The sequence below is a fragment of the Oncorhynchus tshawytscha genome, linkage group LG15 (genome assembly GCF_018296145.1).
Source record: "Oncorhynchus tshawytscha isolate Ot180627B linkage group LG15, Otsh_v2.0, whole genome shotgun sequence".
NCBI lineage: Eukaryota > Metazoa > Chordata > Actinopteri > Salmoniformes > Salmonidae > Oncorhynchus > Oncorhynchus tshawytscha.
The window spans coordinates 5,839,641-5,849,991 of record NC_056443.1 but is presented as its reverse complement, the minus strand read 5'-3'; the positions used below and the strand labels follow the sequence as shown (position 1 = coordinate 5,849,991).

Here is a 10,351-nt window from a genome sequence, read left to right as displayed (position 1 = left end):
TCCTGTGACCAGCAATTCGAGAATTTATTGGGTTAAGGAAATATGTAACCCATTGTTCATCAGCCAGGTGGTACAAAGGTCAGTATTGCACAAGAAAATCACAAGATATAGAAAATTAATTTCACCCATCACAAGTTTATGGAAAGAGTCTGTATGTACACTTACCGACTCCAATGTTAACAGTTTTATATTAGAATGGGTATTTTGCTCAAGAAAAACTCATGGTATTGAGGCATATCTATGGTATACCTTTGTAATAAAGTAACTCAAAATACATACAGGGCTACTGTATGTGTGAAGTACTTCTATGTTCCAAACACAAAACCCAAATAGTGTTTGAATAAAATGATGTCCACATATCTTGAGGCAAAATGTGTTCTTTATTTTTCAGGCTAAACGGCGTAAACACTCCGATATCAATGCTGCTTGCCTTGCGCTCGTGAACAAAGTGCTTTCCAGTCTAACACCACTCCATCTACCCTCTTTCATAATCAATTGAAAAACTCCCATCACTGCAGTGTTCTGTCCAGAGACGACTACAAACAATGTGAAGATGATTTGGATCTCTGAGCATTTGGATAAAAAAAAGGGATGTAGTATAAAACTATTGGACTTAAAGGCCAAGGCATAATGCCTTCACAACAGTGGGAATCAAGGGCCTGAAAGGCTTGCTAACATGGTTAAATCTGGGATGGAGATGTATAATTTTAGAAGATTGAGGTGAATTCCCATTAGGTACTACTGTTAATTTAGTCTACACGGTACCATTGTAATTGACACATTGCTCACAACTAGTGGTGTTTTTTTTCCCAAGATGCACTTTTGGAGAAATGTAATTTCCTTCATTTGTTCTTCACATTGTTCCTGGAGTGAACAGTTACAGTTCACAGCTTAATGTCTCAATTAAAAGTGACGAATCGGCCAGAGAACAGTCCTCAACATTTCTGTAGGACATCCTTCATACAGCAGTTGTAGTGAAAAATAGTACCCATCAAATGTTCTCACAAACATTATTATGGACATGAGATACAACATATCATCCTCTCACAAGTGTAACATGCAGACATCACTGTCAAAATAAAACAAACGTGACTAAAGCACAATTACATTTTTGTCTTTTAGCAGACACTTATCCAGAGCGACTTACAGGGGCAATAAGTGCCTTGCTCAAAGGCAAAAAGATTTTTCACCTAATCGACTCGGGGACTCCAACCAGCAACATTCCACTTACTGACCCAACTCTCTCAACCGCTAGGCTACCTGCTGCCCACAATCTCTTTCAGGCATTGGAATGTTCACATGATATTGACAAAGGGGCAGAGGCATGTTTGCCCAGTGCAGTCTAAAGAAAAGAATGATCAATTACTAATCGATTATCTGGTTGATACTTTCCATGCTTGTCATTCCATCTGTTTCACTGCTAAACGACAAAGAAACACCATGTCCATGACCAATCAAATGTTTCAGGAGAAGAAATGGAAACAAAAATATAACATCCACACGATCAGTGGCTGACCTGGATACAGACATTATCAACTGTCTCGTTTACATTCACTCAATCTACAATGCATTTCAGATACTTAATCTGCCTCCTTTTGTAAGTCCCATGCATCCCTGGAGATCATCCACAGAAGTGGGACTTTGTCTGGTAGCACTGTAGTTCTGCCTGTCAAGCACACACTGGCATCTAGTCCTTCTGTGCCCCTGCAGCAGCACAGTAGAAAAGGCCCGGAGCACAGGTGACAGGGAAGGAAGTTCCCTATAGGCAGCTAAATGGCCAAGACAGCAGATCAATCGCTGAAAGATGACTCACTGCCATCGTCACCGTCATCATCTTGATCTAGTGTGTTCTTTTTGACGGCATCAGGCACAGGTGCATCGGGTGTGCTGCAAACAGAAACATGTAGGAATCGCCATTGTTACTTTGAATACATGTAGGACCACCATTTTATGACATTCAGAAAGATTCAGATGTGGGGTATAAAACAAAACGTATTGGATTACGAGGTATGAGAATACAGATATTACTAAGACGTAATGTAAGCACACTCACTCAAGCAGGTTGGGATCCAAACCTTCCTGGACCATTTTATTCTTTATCGCCATAACTGGAACACCCTGTTTTTGAATAGTTTTCTAAATTACGGATTTCATTGAACAGATGTCATATTCTGTAGAAATGTGAAAATGTAGAGAGACCCACCACTTGCACCATCTTGAGATATCTGGCATAGCGTGGGTCCTTGGCCACAGTCATCCTACTGTCTCCTGCTGCCTCCGCTGCTCTTGGGTCTGGTATGTTTGGAGAGGCCTACAAGGAGTCAATACTGCAATTCAGTATTTCCATCATGCACAAATATACCAAGTCTTTAAGTTATTGTTCCATCAACATGGATATGTTGAAATCCCAGGAGGCTGGTGGCACCTTAACTGGGGAGGACAGGCTCGTGGTAACAGCTGGAGCGAAATCAGTGGAATGGTATCAAATACATCATTTTCTCCCTTGCAGATTTTCTCAAGCTCTGTTAAGTTAGATGGGGAGTGGCGGTGAACAGCAATCTTCACGTCTTTCCACAGATGTAATGGTATTCAAGTCTCGTCTTTGGCTGGGCCACTCAAGTACTTGGACTGTATGCTTAGGGTCATTGACCTGTTGGAACGTAAATCGTTGCCCCAGTCTAAGGCCGTTTGCAGGTCGTCCACCATTCTTCACAGTAGGGATGGTGTTAGACAGGTGATGAGCTGTGCCTGGTTCACTCCAAACATAGCGCTTTGCATTTAGGCCAAAGAGTAAAAATTGTGTCAGATCACATAATCTTATGACTGCAGTTTTTCAGGTGCCTTTTTGCAAACTCAAGGTGTGCTGTCATGTGCCTTTTTCTCAGGAGTGGCTTCCGTCTGGCCAGATTGGTGAAGTGCTGTAGAGACTTGTCCTTCTGACAAGTTCTCCCATCTCAACCAAGGAACTATGAAGTTCTATCAGAGTTGTCATTTGGTTCTTGTGACCTCCCTGGCCAAGGTCCTCCTTGCCCGTTTGGTCAGACGACCAGCTCTAGGCAGAGTCTTGGTAGTTCCATATTTTTTCAATTTCCCAATTATGGAGACCACTGTATTGTTGAAAACTTTTGACACTCTAGAAACGGTTTCATACCCTTCCCCAGATATATGACTCATCACAATTATATCTTGGAGATCTATGGACTTCATGATACAGTTCCTGCTCTGACATGCACTGTCAAATGTTGGCCCTTACATAGACAGGTGTGTTTCTTTCTAAATCATGTCCAAACAATTCAATTGGCCACAGGTGGACTCCAATCAAGTTACTGCCATCTCAAGGATTGGCTGCACCAGAGCTCAATTTGGAGTGTCATAGGAAAAGGGGGAGAATACTTACAAAAATGAGATATTTCTGTATTAAATCTCCAATAAATTATCAAACATTTCTAAAAACATGTTTTCACTTTGTCATTATGGAGTATTGTGTGTAGGTGCATGAGAATTTTTATTTTATTGAATCTATTTGGAATTCAAGCTGTAACACAAAATGTGAAATAAGTCCAGATGTATGAATACTTTCTGAAGGCAATGTATGTGTGTGGAGGGGCGTACCTCAGGAGGTTGCAATGGCACAGCCACAGCTATAGGGGTCTCTGGTTGACTTGGGACCAGGACTGGACTGTTGACCTCCGTAGCTGGCCGCTGACCAACACCCTCCACCCTGACATCCTCCAAACCAGGAATAGAGGATAGCTACATAGAACAAAATCAGCACGTACTGACATTATCATATTGGTATGCCCAGAGCAGCAAAGCACACAATACAACAAAGACATAGTAAAGTCCCATCTTATTGTATACAAAACACATACCTTTGCTTCCAAAATGCTGAGGGTAGTTTCAATCTGCTGTATCCGAAGAGATATGCATGCAAGTTTCTCTTCGCAAACTGTCGAAAAACGATTGAGGAACCGAACAGTGTGCACAATGAACTGGTTGAGATAGGCAACGACTCTCCTCTGTTGTATGGCTGGGACCTGTGACCATATCATTCAGTATCATGGAAAAACGGCAATGTTTATTTACTTACAGAGCAGGGAGTTCAAACACATTTACTACACACACTCATTAGATACAACATTTACTTGATTACATTATTTGGCCGGGAGTCATTCAGCTTGTTAACAAAACAAGCTAAAGCTATCATGGCTAATTTAGCTACAGTAGCCACCAAGATGTCTTCGGCTACGGAAAACACTCACCTTGGTCAGATCTATTCCCGATCCCACAATCGGTAAACCGTCCTCGTCCATGTTTTTATCGTTTAGGCAAACTATCGGTTAACTCGCGATTACTTTGTTTAATAGTAATATTTTAATGACAATCTGCAAAAGAGAGATGGGAATTGTAATACGCTTCATGTGACTTCACAGTGATCCAAAACGGACGTCATTATTATTCTGCTCTTCCGGGTACATCAGCCAATGAGGTGCTTAGTTTTTCTTCTTCTTTATTGGAAATCAAAATGAACCCAAGGTTGAAGGTGCATACCTCCATCACCTGAACTGGAGGGTTAACAGTTCATTGCCACAAATGTAGTGTGTTCAATGCACCACAAGGAGGGAGTACAGTATAATGGTTAATAAATGTGCAGCGTCTCAAAACAAGCCCCAATTATGTTGATCCAGGCAAGGATGACTTAGTTACCGTAATATGGTTTGCAGAGATGATGAGTTAATGGATGAAGCCGTCAACACAAATTATTTGACAACTTCATTTTGATGATGATTCGGATGCTATAGTCTTTTGGAGACAACCCACAATGTGAGTTGCATTGGATCATGCCTGATTAGTTGTGAACTATTACTACATAGGAGAGCAGCAGAACCAATGAAAAACAAAACACAGGAAACCAAAAATGCTTTCCAACTTGACCTCAATCTGAACTCGATTCCAACCGTTTGATTTGAATGGACTTGTCTGAAATAAGAGTCCCTTAAACTTGATGTCAGCCAGAAATGAAACCCTCTAACCTGACCTAAGAGCAAACTGAAGCCATAGCCCATGCCTAGTACTGCCCACCTGATCGTAAACAAGTCTGAAAGCCCAGTCCATGCCAATTCAACGTAGTTCAACAGGCAGGAAGAGTCTCTGCCCAGTATCAAACAAAATTGTTATGATGCTTCTACACCTGCATTGCTTGCTGTTTGTGGTTTTAGGCTGAGTTTCTGTACAGCACTATGAGATATCAGCTGATGTAAGAAGGGCTTTATAAATACATTTGATTTGATTTGATTTATGAAGAACTCAACAACAAAAATTAAGCTGACCTCCTGAGTCAGACCCTATCCAGAGAGTGTTGGGAGCAGATCACTTTTTAAACCAGCAGCATATTGATTTATATGGGACTGTAATTGCTTCAGTGTGTCCTGGATGACTCCCCCATAATTGAGGCCTGGCAGAGCCTCTTCCCTGGACATACTCTGAGCCAGGCAGCGGGCAGAGGAGTACCGCACCCACTCCCCTCCCCTCCCCTACCCTCCGCCAGGGAGTGAGCAGTGGATGGTTACCCCCTTACCCCCAAGCCACTCTATCATATCGTGAGGAGTGAACTGCTCTGTCAGAGCTTCCTGTGCTTGGCCCTCCTATGTTGAACATAATAAACGGCTCCCTATCCACCGGATGTGTACCAAACTTACTAAAAGTGTCAGTAATAAAGCCTCTCTTGAAAAAGCCAATCCTTGACCCAGAAAATATAAAAACTATCTGCCTATATCGAATCTCCCATTCCTCTCAAAAATGTTAGAAAAAGCTGTTGCGCAGCAACTCACTGCCTTCCTGAAGGCAAACAATGTATACAAAACGCTTCAGTCTGGTTTTAGACCCCATCCTAGCACTGAGACTGCACTCATGAAGGGGGTACATTACCTTTTAATGGCGTTAGACCAAGGCTCTGCATCTGTCCTCGTGCTCCTAGACCTTAGTGCTGTTTTTGACACCATTGATCATTACAGTCTTTTGGAGAGATTGGAAACCCAAATTGGTCTACACGGACAAGTTCTGGCCTGGTTTAGAGCTTATCTGTTGGAAAGACATCAGTTTGTCTCTGTGGATGGTTTGTCCTCTGACACATCAACTGTATGTTTCGGTGTTCCTCAAGGTTCCGTTTTAGGACCACTATAGTTTTCACTATTTATTTTATCTCTTGGTGATGTAATTCAGAAATATAATGTTAACCTTCACTGCTATGTGGACAATACACAGCTGTACATTTCGATGAAACATGGTGAAGCCCCAAAATTGCCCTCCCTGGAAGCCTGTGTTTCAGACATAAAAGGAAGTGGATGGCGGCAAATGTTTTACTTTTAAACATGGACAAAACCGAGATGCTAGTTATAGGTCCCAAGAAACAAAGAGATATTCTGTTGGATCTGACAATTATTCTTGATGGTTGTACAGTCGTCTCAAATAAAACTGTGAAGGACCTCGGCGTTACTCTGGATCCTGATCTTTCTTTTGATGAACATATCAATACTATTTCAAGGACAGCTTTATTCCATCTTCGTAACATTACAAAAATCAGAAATGTTCTGTCCAAAAATTATGCAGAAATGTTAATCCATGCTTTTGTCACTTCTAGATTAGACTTCTGCAGTGCTCAACTTTCCGGCTACCCAGATAAAGCACAAAATAAACTTCAGTTAGTGCTAAACATGGCTGCTAGAATCTTGACTAGAACCAAAAAATGTGATATTACTCCAATGCTAGTGTCTTTACACTGGCTTCCTGTATAGGCTAGGGCTGATTTCAAGGTTTTACTGCTAATCTACAAAGCATTACATGGGCTTGCTCCTACCTATCTCTCAGATTTGGTCCTGCCGTACATACCTACACATACACTATGGTCACAAGACGCAGGCCTCCTTATTGTCCCTAGAATTTCTAAGCATACAGCTGGAGGCAGGGCTTTCTCCTATAGAGCTCAATTTTTATGGAATGGTCTGCCTATCCATGTGAGAGACGTAGACTCGGTCTCAACCTTTAAGTCTTTATTGAAGACTCATCTCTTCAGTAGGTCCTATGACTGAGTGTAGTCTGGCCCGAGAGTGTGAAGGTGAACGGAAAGGCTCTGGAGCAACGAACCGCCCTTGCTGTCTCTGCCTGGCCGGTTCCCCTCTCTCCACCAGGATTCTCTGCCTCTAACCCTATTATGGGGACTGAGTCACTGGCTTACGGGTGCTGTTTCATCCCGTCCCTAGGAAGGGTGCGTCACTTGAGTGGGTTGAGTCACTGACGTGATCTTCCTGTCCGGGTTTGGCGCCCCCCTCGGGTTCGTGCCGTGGGGGAGATCTTCGTGGGCTATACTCAGCCTTGTCTCAGGGTAGTAAGTTGGTGGTTTGAAGATATCCCTCTTGTGGTGTGGGGGCTGTACTTTGACAAAGTGGGTAGGGTTATATCCTGCCTGGTTGGCCCTGTCCGGGGTATTGTCGGGCGGGGCCACAGTGTCTCCCGACCCCTCTTGTCTCAGCCTCCAGTATTTATGCTGCAATAGTTTATGTGTTGGGGGGGCTAGGGTCAGTCTGTTATGTCTGGAGTATTTCTCCTGTCTTATCCGCAGTCCGGTGTGAATTTAAGTATGCTCCCTCTAATTCTCTCTCACCCCCTCTCCCCCCTCCCAGAGGACCTGAGCCCTGGGACCATGCCTCAGGACTACCTGGCCTGATGACTCCTTGCTGTCCCCAGTCCACCTGGTCATGCTGCTGCTCCAGTTTCAACTGTTCTGCCTGCGGCTATGGAACCCTGACCTGTTCACCGGACCTGCTACCTTGTCCCGGGCCTGCTGTTTTCGACTCTCTCTCTCTACCGCACCTGCTGTCTCTAACTCTGAATGCTCGGCTATGAAAAGCCAATTGACATTTACTCCTGAGGTACTGACCTGTTGCATCCTCTACAACCACTGTGATTATTATTATTTGACCTTGCTGGTCATCTATGAACGTTTGAACATCTTGGCCATGTACTGTTATAATCTCCACCCGGCACAGCCAGAAGAGGACTGGCCACCCCTCAGAGCCTGGTTCCTCTCTAGGTTTCTGCCTTTCTAGGGAGTTTTTCCGAACCACCGTGCTTCTACATCTGCATTGCTTGCTGTTTGGGGTTTTAGGCTGGGTTTCTGTATAGCACTTTGTGACATCGGCTGATGTAAAAAAGGGCTTTATAAATATATTTGATTGAGAGCTTCCCATACATGTTTCACACAAACACATTCAACACGTTGCTGACAGGGCTTTCTGCAGGAGGGAGTACTTTTCTGTAGGGATACTTACAGAATGAACAGGTTTCTTACTTAGAGGGGTCCTCTGAGAGTGTAGTGTGGTGGGGCATAGACAGCTTACGGTAATTAAAAAGCTATGTTTCTCAGGGTTTTTCCTACATCAAGAGCACTCTCTGAACTACTGGCAACTTGTGCATACTTGAATTGTATTGGTATGATTGCATCACCCAGGATTTGCAGAGTGTTCACTGTTTTGACAGAATCCTGTGTCTGTAAGCACGTTGACACTGAGGAACTTTCCTATGTGCCGTAAAAGACAGAGTTTGGGAATTTTGACAATGATTAAATAATGACAGCATTATTAAACATTGATAATAAATACATGGCTCTTAATAATAGAACTGCAATCCTGCAAGTTGAGGAATAGCCTTCTCCTGTATCACAATTCCCATAGATGACTGTAGTCACTACTTGACCTGATACCCTGGTAGCTCGGTAATATTTGCTTTGATAACAAGATTTCTGAATGTCTTCTGAGTAGGGTTTTATAATTCCAGGAACTTTCAATAAATTCCTTGGTTCTTCAGAAATCCTGGTTGGAGGATTACGGACTTCCTGCTTATTCCCTCCTGACTCCAGGAATCCTCCGACCAGAATTTTCAGAAAACCAGGGAATTTATTGAAAGTTCGTGGAATTTGGCAACCTTACTTCTGAGCACACAAGGCTATTTCTGCAAATGTTCTCTTACTGGAATCCAGCATGTTCATCAATCTGACACGGATAGTTAAACTATCATAGAACAGTATTTAAATTGGGATTTGATCATCAACAGGCGCCATGGAATTTCCTGCCCACTTCACCGAAACATTTGTGACCCCTACATGTTGCTGCGGCAACGGCAAGTATCAAAACAAGCACCCCTCTCGCTCTGCTGCTCCATGACGCACCTTTATTTCTTCCATATGAACAGACATGGTATGGCACCGAAATATGTTTTTGATAACACATGCACACACATCAGCACCGCACCCCTCTTTTTCAATGAAACCCACTCCACATCACTGAGTGGTTTAAATACTGGGGGAAAAAATGAACTTACCCCCTCTCTCACACAATGAATAGCTCAGTTTGCCTAGTTCATATGAATATTTTTGGGTTGAAATCACTGATCAGAAAAGAACAGCCTAACTCACAAGAGCCATCTCAAACTAATCAAGAGGGAATAGTTCACCCCAATTAAGATCAATGCTATGAAGGAGTAGAATGAAACAGGGTTGAGAGCACAGAGTCTAACTGCTCTCTCAGCCCCCTGTGTGTCCTCGTGTGAACTTAAAATGCTTATCTTTCTCATATACTCATCTGTATGCTGGACCATTGTCTTTACCTCTGGCCTGGCTGTTTGGCAGGTCAGTCCAGACAGAGGACGCTGTCAGCACCTCTTCCCTGTCCAGAATCCCTGTGAGTGAAAACAAGCCTTTTCCTGGTCAATGAGTTCAAGGGGGCGGAAGAGACAGAGAGAGAGAGAGAGACAGAGAAAGTTAGAGAGAGAGAGGAGAGCAAGGGAGAGAGAGAGAGAGACAGGGCAAGAGAGAGAGAGAGAAGGGCAGACAGACAGAAAGAAAGGGAGAATAAGAGAGGCAGAGAATAAGGGACAGAGAGTGAGAGAGAGAGAGAGAGAGAGCTGGCAGAGGTACAACCCTGAATGCTGCATATTGGAGTGGGCAGGAGAAGGAAAGGAAGGTCAGTCTACTACTGCATTGGGGGATAGTCAGACAAGAACAGGCCATCATTATAGCCATACCCCAGTAGTAATGATAACAGTCATATTTGTCATAATTCATGGAAGTGGGACTTATAATCACCTGAGAAGATGGTTGCCAAATTAGATGAGCTTTTCATCAGAAAACACAGATTGATAGCGAGGTTTCTGTAAGTTTCTTAGAACCAGAGGAGTTTTATTTTAATTTCCCTGATTTGACAAGGTCAGCTCAAGCAGCTTTGTCTTTAATCAGGGGTGCATCATTGTTTACTATTATATGGTTACTCGTTACCACGACACAATACACAGCAGGGAG

General features: G+C 43.2%; 1 protein-coding gene across 1 annotated transcript; it reads right to left on the bottom strand.

The window, feature by feature from the left end:
* On the bottom strand, positions 1-4,469 carry LOC112214207 (WASH complex subunit 3). The gene is made up of 6 exons (XM_024372800.2): positions 4,263-4,469; positions 3,873-4,037; positions 3,613-3,753; positions 2,204-2,311; positions 2,054-2,118; positions 1-1,887 (listed from the first exon to the last, which is right to left on the bottom strand). The coding sequence occupies exons 1-6, from the start codon at positions 4,311-4,313 to the stop codon at positions 1,791-1,793; spliced, it is 627 nt and encodes a 208-aa protein (XP_024228568.1). The 5' UTR covers positions 4,314-4,469; the 3' UTR covers positions 1-1,790.
* Between the last annotated feature and the right edge of the window lie 5,882 nt (positions 4,470-10,351).

Bases quoted from the DNA above. Each gene is read 5' to 3' on its own strand.
- LOC112214207 (XM_024372800.2), bottom strand. From the start codon at position 4,313: ATGGACGAGGACGGTTTACCGATTGTGGGATCGGGAATAGATCTGACC. The intron at 2,312-3,612 runs GTACGCCCCTCC...GACTCCTTGTAG, and splicing joins TGCCATTGCAACCTCCTGAG to GCCTCTCCAAACATACCAGA. The intron at 1,888-2,053 runs GTGAGTGTGCTT...TTCTGTTTGCAG, and splicing joins TTGGATCCCAACCTGCTTGA to CACACCCGATGCACCTGTGC.